At 40.2% G+C, this 19,031-nt stretch overlaps 1 protein-coding gene across 5 annotated transcripts in view; it reads right to left on the bottom strand.

The window, feature by feature from the left end:
* Positions 1-19,031, bottom strand: part of kiaa1549la (KIAA1549-like a) — a 117,557-nt gene that overhangs the window by 39,511 nt on the left and 59,015 nt on the right. For 4 of the 5 annotated variants that reach the window (XM_005928355.3, XM_005928354.3, XM_005928357.3 and 1 more), the window contains exons 8-13: positions 17,468-17,527; positions 16,391-16,551; positions 14,484-14,655; positions 11,171-11,331; positions 9,358-9,393; positions 2,922-3,115 (exon numbers count right to left, since the gene is read on the bottom strand). In XM_005928355.3, the coding sequence (XP_005928417.1) occupies positions 2,922-3,115; positions 9,358-9,393; positions 11,171-11,331; positions 14,484-14,655; positions 16,391-16,551; positions 17,468-17,527 (784 nt within the window). The remainder of the gene's footprint in view (positions 1-2,921; positions 3,116-9,357; positions 9,394-11,170; positions 11,332-14,483; positions 14,656-16,390; positions 16,552-17,467; positions 17,528-19,031) is intronic. The other variant, XM_005928358.3, reaches the window with a different exon arrangement.

The raw sequence follows: 19,031 nt of genomic DNA, 5'->3' as shown, positions 1-19,031 counted from the left end.
GTTGCAGATAATTATCTGTGAACGACCTAATGAACCCACATTAGTGCAGCAGGAAGCCATCGGACTCATGTCATCAGCGTATTTAAAAATATGAGAAGAGACGTGACATTCATTAGTGTAGAGTTTGTATAAAATCCAGTACTGGCCATTTTTGCTAATGAGAGGACACGGTCTCTCTGCTCACTAAAACGACAATGAAATTATTCATCCAAAAAATGTTATTTAAATGTTACTTAAACAGATGACTTTGGGTTTGTACTCTCTCCAGTCTAGACACCAATCCCAGCACAAAAAGAGCCTCAGTAACTATAAAAAAATTTAAATTGTTCGCCTCTGCTTCGAAGCCATCTCTGATATCTATAAAGAAATGTATATGATATTCGTATGTTTCAGTGAGACTAGCTGTGCGTAAGACACCTCCACCCCCACCACCTGTACGGTTGGCGATCCGATCCCAGGCTGGAAACAGTCCCAAAGTATCCTTGGGAATACACTGAACCCCAGATTGCTCCTAGTGTGTGCATCATGTGAATGTTAGATAGAAAAACTGTAGAAAAAAGTGCGTTTATGAATGTCTGTGTCGATAGATAGTTTTGTTTTTTTTTTACTAATGAAATATCTGAAGGAATTATGAATTCATACCACCACTCAGTACTTGTAGGAAACTTAATTATCTTTGCGCCTCAAACAAACACAGTGGTGAAATCTCAGGCAGCAGATTCCCCTTTGATGCCATGAGCTTGACGGCAAACTGATAACCAGACAAATCAAAGACAAATGAAAACGTTCTAGTTTTCAGACTCAGTAACATGTAGAAACTCCTAAAAATCATCATAAAACACTGATTTGTGTAACAAGTTATAACTATGCACAACATTTTAAATTTGAAGATAATCAAAAATCTCTTTGAAACACATTTGAGCTTTGAAAAAAAATACTAAGATGAAGCCTGTTTGTTTTTTTGACTCAGCAGGGATGATTTTAAATACGAGAAGCTGAGAATATTTTATATTGAAAGCCATATGGAATCCTAGAGTGCCTTATTGCGTTATATTGCATTATATGTTCACATTTCCCCATAAACTGACATAGAAAAGGAACAAAATGGTGCGTAACATTTGACAAGAATGCAGGAAATGAAACGTCTGATGCTTGAAATAATCAGGGGGAGGGGTGTCTGGTCCTCTACCTTTCCTAAACACATGTTATCTATATTCTTACATATAACGTATAATGAGAGAGATATTGATTTTGTGGATTATCTGTATTTTTTATTTTAAACTCATTTATTAATTTCTGACTTTGAGACACACCGGTGTGTCTACTGGCCAATTTGTTTTTTCACAGGTCCAGCAGCCCCATAATGAGTCATTTAAACAGGTAATGCTCGTCGTTGCCAGTGATACCCCGTCCCACGCTGTTTACAGTAGATCTTGCTCATCAGTAGATGAAAGGCACAGTCGTTTAAATGTATTTCCTGTTAATTTACACAAATCTTTTGTGTCACATCATGTGTCAGATAGGTGTTAAGCTGTTAACAGTTGAAAATTACTGGAGCAATTATTTATTCACACTTAAATGGGATCATCTGTATTTGTATAGCAACACACCTAACACCACTATTAGACTCAGCGCTCTCAACTTCAGCCTAGTACATCACTCCATCCGTTGTTTTGGCTGCAAACAGAAGCAGCTTCCCTTCTTTTGTCTACAAACAGCCTTTCGTTAACATTGGACTTATCTTAAAATCATGTCAATCTGTCAGACTGTGCACTGCTTACTCTGGGCTTCTCTCCGGCTTAACTGTGATGCACAAACAAGCACTGATGTCTGGACTTGCTGAAAAGCTCTGGTTTTGTCACCGCCTTGTTCACTGACTGAAACAGATGCTCGAGAACTTTGTTCTTCCCCTTCACAAGGCTTCCAGCTGGGAACAGCATGTCAGATGAGCTCGCTATCTCAGCACTGTACCTGTGTTCAATCACAGTGTATAGTGATGTATGAACAAGGGAGAGCTTTCCTTTACATCCACTTCTATAATGAATTATGCACAATGATGGCAGCAGTGTGACATAAGACACCTCCTCTACTGGGTTTTGGTCCGTGAAAGGGTCAGACTACACTTTTGTGTTAACGACATGCTTTGCTTAAACACCCAAAAGCAAACCGTCAAGCTCAAATTTCTCTGAGCCAACTGCTGCTGTTGTTGGACATAAAACAATGTTTTAAAACAGACAGTACAGCTGAGGGTGTGTTACCCTCTCTGCATCACAGCTGATCGAGCCTAATTCATACCTAGTAGATGCATATCATCTGAATGGGTAACACAATATTATGTGACAAAAATTGTATTCTTAAAACTTCTTTATGTAAATTTGAGTCAACAGGACTTTTGAAGTTTCATGTGTGTTTATGTTTTCCAGATTCTTCTGTGGGGACGAGTCGCCCTGGCAACCAGCCAGCAGACATTTAAACCCAAACCATGATCAATACCTGACCCTAATCAAATCAATTTTATTGTCTAAACCTCACCAAATATGTTTTTTAAATTAATAATATATCAAAAATAACACACATGAAGTCTGTGAGGTCTATTTGGGTGAACATTTTTCATTTAATACTTGAAATTTTGCCATTAGAACTTGAGTTCAGTCCACATTAAAAAAAAAAGATATATAATTAATGTTTTATCCAAATTGTAGCATATGTCTGTGCATGTGTCTGTTTCGGTTTGGTAGGTAACACCTGACTAAATGATCACACCAAAATAAAGATTTTTGTGCTACTTGTCTTCATGATTTAAAAAAACAAACTAAAAAAACAGATGCAATGATAAAGCACAATAATGCTAACATCCAAATCATTTATATAAGGTCAGTTTTCCCAGTACATTAAAGCAGGTGAGTCAGTAACTTTCTTACCCTCCTTTGTGTATGTCAGCAGACGGAGGCCTCTTATTGGCAGTCCCATCCTGGTGCACCTTCTTATCCAGTGACAGTGACAATGGAGCGTCTCGCACAGGCAGCCCCAACACCAGCGTCTCCTTGGTAACAGAGACTGCCTCATCGCCAGTTCGACCCATGTGCTTCTTGGCATAGTCGAAGCCCTGGACAGGCTGTTGGGGGGGAAAGGACAACACATAATGATTGAATTTGCACAGTCAAAGCTAATCCAGCTTTTAGCACAATCCAGTCAGGAGCTTTTGGATTGATGGACCAAAAGCAACTTGAGACATGAAAACAAACATCGACTGTAGAGCACATGCAAAGACATCAATGCAACCGTTTCTGATATGCTGTACATGGCAGACGCTGATGAGAGGGAAATATTGGAAGTCCGTTTACTTTAAAAAATTAACAATATATAACAATATATCAGCCACAGAATGTGCAGATCTAGCATGAATGAAAAGAGCAGTTGACACCAATAGAATAACTGAAGAATCAAAAGTGCGAGGCAGGATTTCTTGCAGAATTTAACATCAGAGTTTTCCCATTTACATTATTGGTAAGCTAGTTTTCAGTTTAATCATATATGTTATACTGATGCATTTCAACAAGCAAACAAATAGCCAGCTGATGCATGCATACAGCTAATGTTCACGACAGTTTCAGCTGTGTGGTGGCAGATGTCTTTTCTGCCTGTTGCCATAGTAAAGACATAAATACATCTGCACTTTTTATTGTCTTTGCCTACTGTTTTGTGACATCAGTTGCCCATTGTTGCATTGTTCAGTGCACAACACCTTTTATCCTGATATAAGCACTCTGGATTGAGCGGTAATTGAAGCCATAATGTTGGGTAACACACTTACAGCAGAAGCAAAAGCTTAAAGTTTAATTTGGTGAGAAGTCACCACATTTTAGAAAAGCTCGCTGGATTTGACAGGCAATACCATACGTGCAGTTTTTATGGCATGCCACAGAAATTAAAGTTAAGGCTCCTTCTTTTACTGATAAGAGCTACTTAAGTGGCACATATAGAATTTTACTTTGTAAACGTTTGCCAACTATTTGCAAATTCTAACACTTGGATAGATTTGCTGCGCATGTTCTATGTAGGGCTCTGGCTATGACAGCAAAAAATTTTAATTTTTCCTTGTTGTCGTTTGCCTTCAGTTTCTGAGCCTTGCACAGGATCCAAAAACTCCCTGTGCATGGGGTTCTAATTTTAAATTTTGAATTCCCACTCAATACTGCTGCTCCGAGAATGTAACCTTAAGCTTTGATCCATGAGTTTGGTTGTTTTTTTTGGTTGTTTTTTTTTTTTTAATAGACTGCTCATCATGTAATAAACCCAATAGCAGTACCAGCTGGAGTTGATCTCTGTGGCACATACACACCTATCACATGCCTGGTGTAGCCATTTCCAGTGATTAAAGCAGAAGCATAATGCTGCAGCTTCAACTCTATTATTGATACAGTCTATTCACTGGGTTTGTGTGTTTCTATACTTTTTTTTATCCATTTAAAACCTTCTGTTTCACAAGCTGGGCTATTGCATCTTAAATGTTAAAGTGTGTTTATTATGTTTTTCCTTTTCAGATTTAACCTCTGTGTGAATAGTTATGTCAGTAAACACCATGAACGCCAGCGATGGGACTGCCTTTGTTTGACTGGACTGATAGATGAAAGACTTCAACTCACTTTTCAATTCATAAAACATTTTGAGTCCGTTGTCACCCTGAGCTTTTCACACTAGCTGCAGCACTGAACAACCTGATGTGGGTGAACAGCGCTCTACCAGCTGACACGACATGGTCTCCTGAATACTAAAGAAACATTTCCAGATAAGTGTTGCTTCTATTTCAGATAAAAGTAATTGAATGGACATCCCTCCCTGAACCTTTTTTTTTTTTATCAGTCTCCAAACACCAGAGCTGGCATAATGAAAAGTTGAAAAATAAATAAATAAAAAAAGATTAACAGCACCTTTGAAGTCAGGGGTTTTGGCATAAAGAGACAGAACATAAAAAGAGGCGGCAGCAAAAGCAGTCTGAAAAGCCTCCGAGGCCTGGACACAATCTTTGTATTCAAATTAAGAAAAAGCGTTTAGCGTGCAGGAGTGAAAAAAATAAAGCGTGGGGGGGAAAGAAAATTTCAATTTAGGTTACACAACCACGTAGATGAAACCCAGATTGAAAAAAATAATAAAAATTGCCGCCTCTTTTCTATTTCGAGCAGCTCTAAAATGGGACGTCTAATGCATTTGATGATGCATGCTAAATTCTGAGTGCGTGTGAGGTTAGGCAATGCGTGCATCCAGCTGACGGCGTTGTTAATAATTCATCAGTCATACACACCGCTGTACCATCAGCGAGCTCCAACACACGTGGCTGCAGACGTGGATGAGTGCCGGGGAAAGTGATAGGAGCTCAGATAGAGACGGAAAGAGAGCGCTACACCGTAGGCCCTCTCACCATGCCATAAATATATATGGATTGAGTCCATCTTTACACGCATATTCTACCAACTGAATTGATGTATGTTGACAGTTGCTGACTCTTTCATGTGAAAGACCTATGGAGAGTGCAAACACTCATTTGCCTATAACCTATGAGGAGAAAAGAAAGGGCAACGTGCAAGGTAGGAGCACAAGATGTGCTGTTGCAAATATGTCCTTCCACCAGTATGCATGTGGATTATCACAGCACAGGCATAAGGTTTCATGCCACGGGTGCTGAAATGGCACTGAACTGCAGGTGATGGGTAAAGTCATGCATGGAGACAGTATGAATTCTCAGAAATGACAAAGCCGAGGGGATGTAACCTTGAAAAGCAGGCTGACATTTCACCGCTCACATTTGATTCATGATCGTTCTTTCTCTCTGTTCTTTTCACTTCCACACATCTGTCTATTCAAATTGTCTCTGCCCTTTCTTCCTTTCAGGACTTTCTCTTTTCCCATTCTCCCTGCCTTGTCATCTCGCTCCCTCGTTTCCTACGTCCACTGACAGTGTGTTGACTTAACAAATGGCCGTCTTTCATCTTACGCGAGCGGCCCGGTTTAATGAAGGCTTGAAGTCCGTGCTATGGGGTGATCCTCTGATCTCTCTGTCGGAGATGGATGGTGTTTTTCTCCACATCCATTTAGAACAGCACCAGAAGAAAGAAGGCGAGGAGAGAGAGGAGGACAGTAGCAAGAAGTCCGGGATTTCTTCCACTTGAGGATGTCATATGAAGTCACTCTGAGCACGACTCTGTGGCACCACCAGATTATCCTCCCTTTTTTCCCTTCAGTATCACACAGATGCTTCTCCTCTTGTCTAATTTTAACTCAGAGCAATACCCAACAGCAGCTTGATGAGGTGCAGCAGATGGATGAGATATGCTCTTTTCTCCCTGTGGCCATATTGATTTAAATTCAGCTCCAGCAGGGCTGATGGCGGAAGCACAGCCAAGAGATGCGCTTAAAAAATTTTTTAAAAAAGAGACTAGATGCATAATAAAAAAAATAAAGTAAGGCTTGATTGCACATCAACAAGGTGCTGCAGCGGTTAGATAAACTCCTTCAGGGGGCCAGTCGAGGCATGATGCAGCAAAATGCAAAATACCTTCAGTCCTTTAAATGGCAGCCACTGCATTGTGCACTCACTGAACACCTTACAAATGAAAAATGGATTTCTTCTACTTTCGCTGATTCCACCTCTATTGTACTCCACATGGAGGCCAGCTATCTGAGGCTTTCATGCGTATACAAGGCGGCACAGAGGGAGGAAAAGCCATTTTGAAGAATGTTCCGGCTGCACAGCAGAGTGATAAAGTGAGGAGGAAGCAGCAGAATCCCTCTTTAATGCTTAAACACACATGCAGACCTAATACAAGTCACAGTATTGATCAGCAGCTTTAGCTTGTCCTGCACAGCGTGGGAATAGTTCACGCACACATGCGCACGCGGGCACAGTTGCACACAGGAGGTCAACTTGATGGAGTCTGCTTGGTATTCAGATGACTTAACAGAACACACACGCAAGCCAGCTTAAGACACGGACTCCGTTTACGCCTGAAATTTGTATGGGATTTATATCTGCATGTCCCGTGGAGGAAAATTCAAGATGTATACACAAGCACTAAAGATGAGAATGTGTTGTAGAAAAAAATGAAATGACAACATTGGATCTTTGCCGGGTGTAAATGCGATCTGCAAGGTGTGACCACAAATCCAGCCAGTAACTTCTAATCAGCTCTTCTGCTTCTTTCTTCTTGAAAATTGAGAATTAGACATTTTCAAGCTAAATTAATCAAATTAAGCAGTCGTCTTCTAGCATTTCAGTCTTTTTACTTTATAACTGCCTTTTGTGTTTTTCTTTTTCCCCACTGTAGCTCAGCAAGACAACACTTCCTATGAGGAAACACACTGAGGGAATTTGGTGCTACAATAACTCACTCTGCAGGACTGGCTAGGCTGTTAATCTCAGTAATGCGTACCGTGCTTTATGCTCCTTTTGGACTCTAATGGGGACTATAATTTTCAAAATGAACATCTTATTGTATTCAGTAAGACTTGAAACTAGCAACTGAGATCATGAAGTCATTACAAAACTGAGGTAAACAAGGAGACGTTCATACAAGTGGGGGTCTTTCGTTGCAACCACAATCCTCACCCTCTCCAGGCCATTAGACAGAATGCAGGGTTAGGGCACAGGTATAACATCTGGGATGTTAGCTTTGGGTGGTGAGAAACAAATCAAAATGTATATACCAGAGAAACTAAACAGCTGACTCCTCAAAGTGCAAAAAAATTATGAACAAGGCACCCGACTAATGAAATAACTGTTGAGTTAAAATATTCCACCTTGATTACATCTCATTAAAGTAAGTTATTGAAATCACAACTGTTTTTTGGAACAGTCTATATAAGCGTGTATTTTTGCTGTAAAGCTGGGCAGATTGTGGACCCTCGAGTTGCCATTTAAAGACCTTCAGTTTTTGGCAACCCGGAGGTTGCTGCTTGATTGCACAGAACAAGCACTGCACGCCATTCCCACTCTCTTTTTTATCGTTTCTTCTAACATCTGGCCTTTCTTATGTAAGCAACAAAAAAAAAAAAAAAACACCAGCCAGTACTGAATGTAGACTGGTCAGTATACATGCCGCCATGAGAATAATTTAAAAAGACCAAAATTAACTGAAAGTCTCTAACTTTAGTTTTCAGCTCCCAAACTTAACTCCTGTTAAATATTTATCTGATTTATTGAATGCACATCTTGCTCGGGTTTGGGAGAGAGTAAATACAGTGGTTGTAGCTTCACGGCGCCACTTATAAAACCTCATATTTTGGGCCTCTTTAATATTTCATGCACTCTCTTGTGAAACAGCCCATTAAATGTTTACAAACAGTTACGAAAGCAAACAAACCTTCTAGCTGGAAAATTTGAATGTTAATATATAATACTAAAAGAAGTGGAAAACACTCAAACCCAACACGTACATGTATTTTCCGAGGAGTCTACAGATACTAGCTCCGTGTCCAACCAAAGACATCCCGCCTACCCCTGCATGCATCGTTCCCTCGGCTCGCTTTGCATCTTGAGGGATGAGGATGAGAAAGGCTGGACCAAAATAACCCTGATATGTTCCACCGCAGTAACACTAACCACACTGATGGCCTCTGCACAGTTCTTTGTCATTTAAGGCATTTTTAAGCATCTTTATCTGTTGGCTCTGTTGCTGCTCTGCTTTGAGTTCATGATCATATCATTTAGTGGAAAAACCACATATAAAAAAGGGAATGGGTTGGAGGTCTGTGTGCAGGGATCCTGCTGTGCCACTGCAGAATGTGAGCAGGATAAAACAACCGGTCTGAAAGGGAATGGCAATAGCAAATAAGCCAAGGCTGATGACACAAGCTTGTGTCACTCTTTATGGATGCTACAAAAATAAAAATAGATCGATTTGGTTCGCAGATGTTGAGCTTCATTTTTGCAATTCAAATTTATGGGCCCCGTTTAAAAATGGATTCTTCTTCAGGCCAATAGTATTGATAGTATTAACATTTGGCTGTTTTTATGAGCCAGCATTTTATCAGCCTATCAACTCAAACCTAAACATTTTAAATCTCACCGAGCATGCTTTAGATATTTCTTCACCTGCTCTCAATGCTCCCCCTTCCAATTTCCTATTGATATCTCGTAGCCAATGAGAATGGTGGAAAAAGTGATGTCCACAGAACAGCAGCCGCATGCAAGAATTTACCCGGCAACAAGGACACACAGAACACAGAGTGATAAGCAGCCAACAAAGCAGTTCAAGCAACTGTTCAAACCCTATTAATTAATAACAGCATAACAGCAACTCATTCATTCATCCACTGACTCTATCAGTCAGCTATACACCTTTCAGGCGTCTTAGTGAATACCTGGTGGTGGTAACTGCCCTCCCTTCGATATGAAGTCTAAACAGGGAAGAGAGGGAAATGGTCAGGAAAGGGTTATTATAGAATAGAATAGAATAGAATAGAATAGAATAGAATAGAATAGAATAGAATAGAATAGAAAACAGGTGGATAGGGGAGGAAGGAATGCATCAAATGTTCCGGTTTTGGCCATCACTCTAATCTGGGTTAATAAGGCTGTATTCACCGAGTTCAGAATGAAACAAGAGTAGCAAAACAATCAAAGTAGGATACTTCTGACATGCCTACCATGTCGAGCTATAAAAAAAAACGTGTATTTCAATTTAAGAAAATATGTTGGACACTTTTTTAAGTGAAAGATCACTAAAAACCTCATGCTATGGTGAGTTTTACCCACGGCAAGAACATTCAATGTGTGAAAAAAGGAATTTTAGCTCATCTCCCTTTAACATGGCAGTCTGCTTTATTATGGACTGTCCATGGAAAGTAGCTGGGTGGGGCTTTGCACTTACACCCAGATATGTGTGCCTGAGATGACCATTGTAGGGATATCAGCTCCCTTTGATATCATAAAGAGCAAAGAGTAGGAAAAATTATAAACCAAGGTTATTCAAAGCTATTTGGTTGGAAAAGCAACAATAAAAGGCAAACTTTTACACTTTCCCTCCACCTAACACAGTCTACAAACCCCTGGAAACTGTACTTATGTGCCACTTTATAACAACATTATAGGCAAATGAAGCTTTAGTTTTATCCAATAAAGTGTTTTTTCTCATTTCTTACTATTTGGTGGGTACAGAAGTTTTAGAATTGAATTTATGGCCAACGCTATATGATGAAATATCTGTAATCAGTCAGCGTTATCCTTTAATGTGCACATCCGTAGCCTACTGTGGTGCAAACGGGCTGCAATCAATTCAAATAATGGAAATTATCTGCAGGCTTTTCCAGTAACTCAGTGAGTCACTTCGCTTTGTTTTGGGCTGTGAAATGTGAACATGGTTCACGTGGATTTACAACCAGCCACATCCCATAAGTCAAGTCAATGCATGTGCTGGAGTGGAGACCTAATGATGATATCGAATTTGAACTTAAAGGCGATCAAATTCTGAACACCCCTGCAAGAATTTTCTGAAGAAATAAGGCTGGCGGGCTTGCTGCTTGTTTAGCACTTAACTGACTGCAGTGACACCAGCAGCTGTTGTTCTGGCATCATGTGCTGCACGGTGTCAACCTGACCCGATCAAACCCAGCTGGTAGCAATCCATAACAAACATGCCCATTGCAAATGATTGACTTTTACTTAACCTCACACTGGCTCATGTTGGCTGAATGCTATTATTGTGAAAGGGCCAACATTACCCTAAGGTCCACTTCCAGCACAACAGGGCCTGCCCATTTCCTTTTGGTCATTTGGTCTTTGCAGCATGCATGATTAGCAGTAACCATGGGCTATTGGGCAGTGAGAAAACAAATGAGTAATTCCGGGACAGATGGGATTCATTTTTCTGACCTGAAGGAACGGCTTAACACACTCGTTACTCTGCGCAGTTTGTCACTCATAACAGGGTTATGTAATATTTTAGAAGATCCAATTTCTAGTATTGGGATTTGTTAAAGTGAAGCAATGACATTTAGATATTTTAGGTTAATTATTTTTTTCCTCTTCTGCTATAAATACTGCAACAGTTGAGCTGCAGTATTTATAGCAGGAGGGGAGAAAGGAGCAGAAAAAGCAGCAAAGGGAGAGAAAAAGTGGACAGACACAAACACAAAGGGCAATAAATAAAGGCAGGAGAAAGGGATAAAATCTTACCTTGGATCGAGTTTTAAAGGTCCTGAAGGCGCCCGTTTTAAAAAGGACCCTGTTTCTCTTACACAGAATGAAGGCCACCATCCCGATCACCACCATCAATAAGAAGAGAGGCGTCAGAACGGCCATGATCCACAGGTTGCTGGGCGGTGTCTTTACCACAGCTGCACACGAACACAAATGGGTTCAGTCATTAAAAACAATACACTGTATAACAAGTTAATTAAATATCTTTACAAGAGCTTATTAGGTAAACTGATTCAGGCGGTTTTCCCAGATGCCTCATTAACAATCTCTTTTCCACCTCCATGTTTTTCCTTCTTGGACTTCACTAGCAAGGCTATGCATGATTCACAGCTCAAAATATGCTGGACATTGATGCTAAGCCACTGCCTGAAACAAGGCAACATCTGATTGGCTCCTCAGCACAAGTAAAACAATTTAAACAGCAGGTGGGTGTGGCTTCTGCATAAGACCCAGAGGTTTTAAGAGAGAGAGACGTGGCACTGAATTAAAATCACACAGTCAATGCTGTCTGCCAGAGATGAGCACATTAAAGACATCACTACTCTATGACGTCATAAAAATCTAGGAGTATAAAAAGCTGTGGGAAAATAAAGCGTGTAGAGAGTCTGAAGCCTGAGCTTTTAGATGACAGGGATTGCTTGTTTTGAATGTATATCCAATATCAAAATCAGGCAACAACTTGAAGTTCACCAGAGTTTTGAACTAATAACGTATTTCTCTGAGTTTCTCTTCAACACAGCAGTTTACCAAATGGATGCATCTCCATTACAAGAATTAATGTAGATGGTTTCCACTGAGGCCATGAAAGCAAAGCAAATGAATTTTACAGGAACACTGTGTTCAGCTCCCTGCCCAAACACTGTGTGGAGGAGCTGTGAAGGGCACACATGGTTGTTGGTGTCTTTCCAGTTTCTGTATAACTCAGAGGGAGAAAAGGTAAGGGGGAACATTTTGTCCTCTCCAGCACAAACAATACGAACAATAGTTACTCAAAGAAAACTGACCTGAAAAGCATATCTAACTACAGCGTCTTCTTAATTTAGAAAATCCTGTTATGCGTTATTTTATTTCTATTTCATTCAAAGCTCTTTTAGATGCACTGAGTATAACTGAAAGTTAATTTAAACCCAAATGTCACAGTAAGCCAACACTGCTGTGCCCAAGTTTAGCAGATCTCTCCTAAAGAGGAATGTTTTAGCAGTGTGGGGTCTCTACAACTGCTACTGAATGAGAAATGTGCTCTGTGAGTTGATTCTGTGTCTATAATATCTCACACTGACAAGATTTGTGTTAATATTCAAAGAAAAAAAGGTCCACGTACTTCATTGCTCCTATTTTTATGCTAATTAATTCTAAATTCTAGACTAAAATCTGCAAGTGTTAGAACAAATGGGAACAGATCTTTTTTACACCAGACATTTTGACTTGTCACAGCAGGAAAAGCACTTAATGAAACATTAATAACTTAATGGAGTCATCTTTCACTCTCTGCCATAAAGTGATCCCGTAAGCCGTGACAGTGAACCAGCATGCATGACAGTAGAGCTGCTCCAAAGTGAAATGCAGCCGTCATTAATCCGTCTACTGTGCAAAAACATCAATAGTTGATCAATATGTACTTGGATTACACATTTCAACTTTGACAAATTATGCATTCATTTAGGACCTTTACATCAAGGATTTAAAACAACAGATCAAAATTTACTATAGCAGCTGCAATTCCTAAGCAGGTAACTACAGAGAGCTAAAATCACTGCTTGTAAAACTAGATTTTCAGCCTGATGAACACCCCGAAAATTTTTAACAGCTGCTTTTTTAACAGGCTGTGAAGCTTGTGTTTGTCCCAAAAACTGCATTTCCACCTCAATAAGCTGTGACAAAACCAAAAAAATGCCACAAACAACCAGCAAACCTGTTTTGAAACTCCTTACATTATCTTTCTTGTCAAAACTTACTAAATACAATTATTACATTGTGTATTTAATTCTTTTAAAAAATACCTTTTATTATAGTCAAAGGAGCTTGCAAATAAAAGCGTCTGGACTTCTTTAAGTTGCTTGAAGACGTTTCACCTCTCATCCGAGAAGCTTCTTCAGTTCTAAGGTCAAATGGTGGAGAGTCCCAGATTTAAACCTAGTGGGAGTAACCCCCCACAGAGGGACAAAAGGACCCCCTGATGATCCTCTAATCGCCTGAGCCAAGGTGTGAAACTGGGTGTGGGTCCCAATCAGCCAGGGTTTCGGGTGAGCTCATTGTGAAACCTGGCCCCACCTTATCATGCGAATTCCTGAGGTTAGATGGCCCAGGATGTGAGTGGGCATTAAGGCGTCTGGGGAGGAAACTCATTTGACCTTAGAACTGAAGAAGCTTCTTGGATGAGAGGTGAAACGTCTTCAAGCAACTTAAAGAAGTCCAGACGCTTTTCTTTGCAAGCTCCTTTGACTACGATGACCTGGATGACTGAGAACCTTCACAGACACCTTTTATTATATAAATATTCTTGTAAACACTGGTTATATATTTAGGTTCTGAACCTGTTTGTTGGAAGCTCATAATTATGCTATAAATATACAGTTAGTATTAAGGGGAAAAAAATAGCCCGCTTGTTATTTCCCAAATTGCACCCCACTATGGTTTAAGTTGATAACAATACTATACTACTAATTTAGCATATATTTTGCGAGCATACTTAGTAGTTAGCAACTGTAAGAGGAGAGGTAACAAGAAAAGCAATTGTATCAACTCTAGTTCACAAATTTACAAATAAAGTCCTTCTACATTTTGTTTTGTTTTTTATCACAAAGATACACACAATTTAAAGCTAATGTTAGTGTTATACTGCAGGCATGAAAAACTAAGCCAAAGTCCTAAAAACTGCAGTTTCTGAAGTGGCCACTTGAGCCTGGCTTCAAAAATGAGTCTCCACAAAAATGCCCATATTTACAGCAATGCATGTTTACAGCCTGATCCAAGCAACAGCTTTGATCTTTATAGCCAATATGTCATAACTAGTCTATGCTGGGTGAATTTATAACTTACCAGTTTTGGTAGTTTTTGACAAGCTAAGCCTGCTCGGCCTAGCTTGCACCCTAGCTAGCTTTCTGGCTACAACAATCAACATGGTCATAGCCAAAAAACTGACACTTACATTTTGTTACATTAAAATAGCTTTTATGCATAGTGACACTGGGATAAATAAAGCCCTCTTTTGTGTGACTTGCCTGGTCCCTGATATTCATGATATATTACAATGTAACTGAATACTGGAGGAGTATAATGAGAAGCTTACGTTCAGCCTGGACTTGTACAAAGTATCCCAGGGTCAGAGCCATGGTCTGGGAGTCCAGACTGCTCAGTGTCTTAGCAGCTGTGGTTCCAGAGATGGGTGCTCCATTCAGCTGGGCATAGTAGGTCATCTCTGCTGGGTTCTTGGGACCGGGAAGTCTACGCATGCTCACCATCTGCAAGAGAATGGGGATGTCATAAAACCTTGAGTAATATGAGAAAAAAATGTTTTACCACAGTTCATACTCATAAAACATATTATATGGCAAGATTTAACACAAAATCCAAACTCTCTTTCTCTCTACCGAGCAAAGGATTAAAAATTCTTGCTGGTGGCCCAATCAAAACTCTGAATCAGCTCAGTTGCTTTAATCAAGTCGAGCATTTGGTGGAAGATAACTACACTTGGGGAAGACACTTGAGGATAACTGAGTCACTTGAAATCTCAATTTCCTTTCATCATACATCAAACACCATTTTTAATTTGACAAACATTACACGGTTTAATAAAGTCCGGTAATTTGATTTTGTCATAAGAAGAAGGGATGTGTGTTATTAAATGGCTGGATGATTTCTCCACTGGCTACACCCCGCACCACCCTTTCTGTCTCTCTCTGCCAGCCTCTCCCTCCTCCACTTTGCAAGCATAAAACCGGTCATCCATGGCAACCATAAAACCTTACGGGTGTGTAAGGCATAAGGCCCAGGAAGAGTCAAACATTGTCTTAATTTGCACAATATGGAGCAGTGGAGCCAGGAGGTGACAAATCCCCAAAAGTCATGCACACACACACACACACACACACACACACACACACACACACACACACATAGGGTTTTACTAGAAAAACACAATGAAAATTAACTTACTGGCACTTGAGATCTATTTATGACAAATTTAAGACTTTATTTAAATATTTGGGTACTGCTTTTAAAGGTTTGACATTGTAGTGTGTCTCAGTTTTCATAAAGTTTGCCCTTTCCATGTCAGTTTTCTGGCAGCGTACTTCATGCTCCCCTGCAGTTTATGCGCTCAGAATATCAGCATTCTTGAACGCAACAACAGTTTTGAAACCCGTCCCCGCTGACTACTGTCAGTAGCGCTGTCCAGGGTGCTAAATCTGGAGCTGTCCAGGGACACGCAGACTTTCACAAATAGTAAGTTTGCCATTTCCCAAAGCCCTGCCAGAAGGGGGTTCAGGGAATGATACTGACACTATGTTCATTGATAGTTCTTCCAGGGCAAATGTGAATGTTATTTATTACATTGAAATTTTGCATGGCTTAGAGGGAGGGGAAACAGAAACTTAAAACTCAGGATGAACAGAGGAACCAAGATTTTTGATTATTATGAACTGTGAGTTGTGCAAAGCTACCAAAGTGTAATATAAGAACAAAATTATGTTGCTTGAAATTATCATAGTAGGTCCTCTATATCACCACTTTGAGCATCGTTAGTACAGCAAAGACATGTGTAATGTGAATTACAGTAAATTACAGATTGTATAAGCAGAGTGAAGGCATATCAAAGACAACCATGACTATAATTATTGTTATATTTTTCCAGTAAATATACATATTAATTTGTTTTTGAAGCACAGAAAGGAGTTTAGAAACCAGATTCTACTGTGAGCTTCTGAGACTCTGTCCCACATTTTCTGGAAAAAGGTAGATGTCTACAGACCGAATGTGAAATCCCAATACCTAGAGCTATCTTAATAAAAGATTAAAGCTAAATCTGAATCTCTAAAAAAATAAACCTGAGTAGGTGAACACTGTGTACCAGTTTCTAAATACAAAAGGTGATGAAACTTATAGAGGTGCAAAGTGCTTTTCTTCCCGTATGGAGGAAGCAGAAGACGCCATCATCACAGCCACACACTGAGATCCACAAATCCCATTTCCACCTACCTGTACGGTGTAGCCCCCCACAGTGGTGGCCCGCCGGGATCTCACCGTCCGAGGGCCCTGCCTGCCAGCCACCAGGAAGAGCTCAGCTAGCCGTTGCTCCATAAGACTGGCAAAGCTTTGGTAGTTGACCTCCAGGGAGGAGCTGTCTACATCCTGGATCACTGTGAGTCGAGACAAGAGAGGACAGAGGAGGGATTTTGAAGGGGGGGGGTTTCAGGCAGTCAAAGAGAAGAGAAACCGGAGACAAGTGAAGAGATGGAGGACAGGAAGGAAAATACAAACAGGACAAGAGCAAAGGGAGGAAAAGAGAAAATAGGTGTGAGGAGGTGATAAAGAGAGAGAATGAGAGTGTAAAGACAAATTAGCTGAAGACAGTATTAATACTTGAGAAAAAAGAAGGAAAATAGATAAGAGAAACAAGCAGACAGGAGATGAGTGGGCTATCAGAGAGGACTGGGTGATTGTCCCTTCAATTTAATAGCTGATCATCTTGAAACTTCTATCAGGGCTACAGCGGCACACAGATCAAACAGTCTGTCTGTATCACACACACACAAACATATAAACAAACACACACGCACAAACAGATGAAGGTGCTTGCATCAATCTTGATCTTGAGTGTGCGTCTCTTACTAGAGGCCATAAGTGAGATGAATCCGTGGACAGACACACAGACACACACACACTTCAGAATCATTCACACCCGGCCATGATGTGATGTGAAGTGATCTCTCCCTCTGCCCCGGTCAGGAAGCTGTGAATTATACATCAATAGGTTTTCCCGGGAACAGAGCAGCTAAAGACACTCTGACACGGAGAGCTTAAGCGGGCGAGGGGGGAGGTGCAAAGGGAGGTGGGAATGGGGGGGGCTCAAGAGGAGAGGAAAGGAAAATGTAAAGATCCAATACCATTGTGCTGAATTGCACAACAGCATGCGGCAGGCATTTAACTAACTGCTGTTTTGTCCAATCGATGCAGCTCTTGATTACCACTGATCACCAAGCAGCACCTCAGTCCATGTGTGTGTGTGTGTGTGTGTGTGTGTGTGTGTGTGTGTGTGTGTGTGCCGCAATTTACCCGTTATGACCCAGTAGTTCTTGGTTGCTGCAGACGTGTTGAGATTATGATACTCAAGAGCTGGAGACAGAGAGACAGAAATAGGGGGTTAGATTAGATTAGATTCAATTTATTGTCTTTGATAAAGTATCTAACACAAACAATGAAATGCAGTTTGCCATCTAATCTGAAGTAAAAACAATAACAAAATTCATAGAAATATGAGAAAGTCTCATTTGAGTCTTTTTACCATCTAAAATTTACTTTGGGATATTTTTTAGTATTTTCTAAAGATACACACATGCAGACCAGAACTTCTGATTTTGGATGGAGCTCCTTTCTATAAATAATAACACATTTTTATTTATTTATCTACTTCTCGTGTACACTTTTATGGCGTGAGTTGCAGTTTTTTGTTTTTAAACTCAGGCTGTTGAACCCATGTGGAACAGAAATAGAAAAAAATCCTTTGTTAAAGGTAACGTTTGAAAACGTTCACCCCTGGATGTCAGTAGATTGTATACTGCAGTCAACTGAATTGTTTTTTTTTAGCCCTCCCAATTCAAATGCATAACCCTAGCAATGATAGCCACTGTAGTAAAAACATGTTTTAGTCTTCCAAGAGAGATTCAATTTGCAGTATTTTTACTTTTTCACCCCTGAGTCACCTCAAAAACCCTGGACACCATTCATCGGTAGAGAGTGTAGGCTGTCAGCCTGCTGTTTACCTCAGCAGTAAACGTCTATTTACTCTGGAGGAGGCTGTAAAACCTTTTGAAAAGAGTCTAATATGAATTAATGAGTCAGTGAAGCTCACTGCTGTCTGATGAAAGCGATACTAAGATGAGTTTTTGAGGATATCCCGAACTGGTTTTTGCCATTATTAGTTAGCCAGCCTTACTGAATCTTAGCTCTAAGATTGTGGGCTCAGCGAATACGATGTGAGAATGTAATCAACCTATTTATCAGAGAGAAACTCTGATTTTTAGGACACCAGAGCCTAACATCAGCTGCTACAATGTTAGCATATAACCAGCTGTTATTGTTGTTGTTGTTTTGCAAGCTCTTGTCACCTGGCAGGAGACCGGAGGGTCACATGGCTAATCTGCTGACGCTAAATGATTGTGACAATACTGATAATAAATTTATGGACATTTTTGTGTGTTAGAGCCCTTCAGAAGAGGTTTGAAATGAGCAAGGATAGAGAACAGTGGAGGAGAAAGACAATGAGAAAGAGATGATATAAATATATATGTATAAATGTCATATAGCCATATATAGTTTGAATGAGATATATTATGATCTTTTAAAAGTTACTTATAAGGCGTACTGCATATGTGGCCCGCTTCTCGTGAGGTCTGTCTTGGCTACTTTATTAAACATAGCGGGGAAGCAGGTAGTTTCACGATCCGGTGCCCAATCCTATGTATTTTAATAGATTATTAAATCTATTGGTGATGGCCAGAGGGGCCAATGGCACGATATGGCAGCCTCGCTTCTGTCAGTCTGCCCCAGGGCAGCTGTGGCTACAACTGTAGCTTGCCTCCACCAGTGTGTGAATGTGAGAGTGAATGAATAGTGGAAT

The sequence above is a fragment of the Haplochromis burtoni genome, unplaced genomic scaffold (genome assembly GCF_018398535.1).
Source record: "Haplochromis burtoni strain Fernald_Lab_line unplaced genomic scaffold, NCSU_Asbu1 Contig_112, whole genome shotgun sequence".
Classification (NCBI taxonomy): Eukaryota; Metazoa; Chordata; class Actinopteri; order Cichliformes; family Cichlidae; genus Haplochromis; species Haplochromis burtoni.
This window is presented reverse-complemented; position numbering and strand designations above follow the sequence as displayed.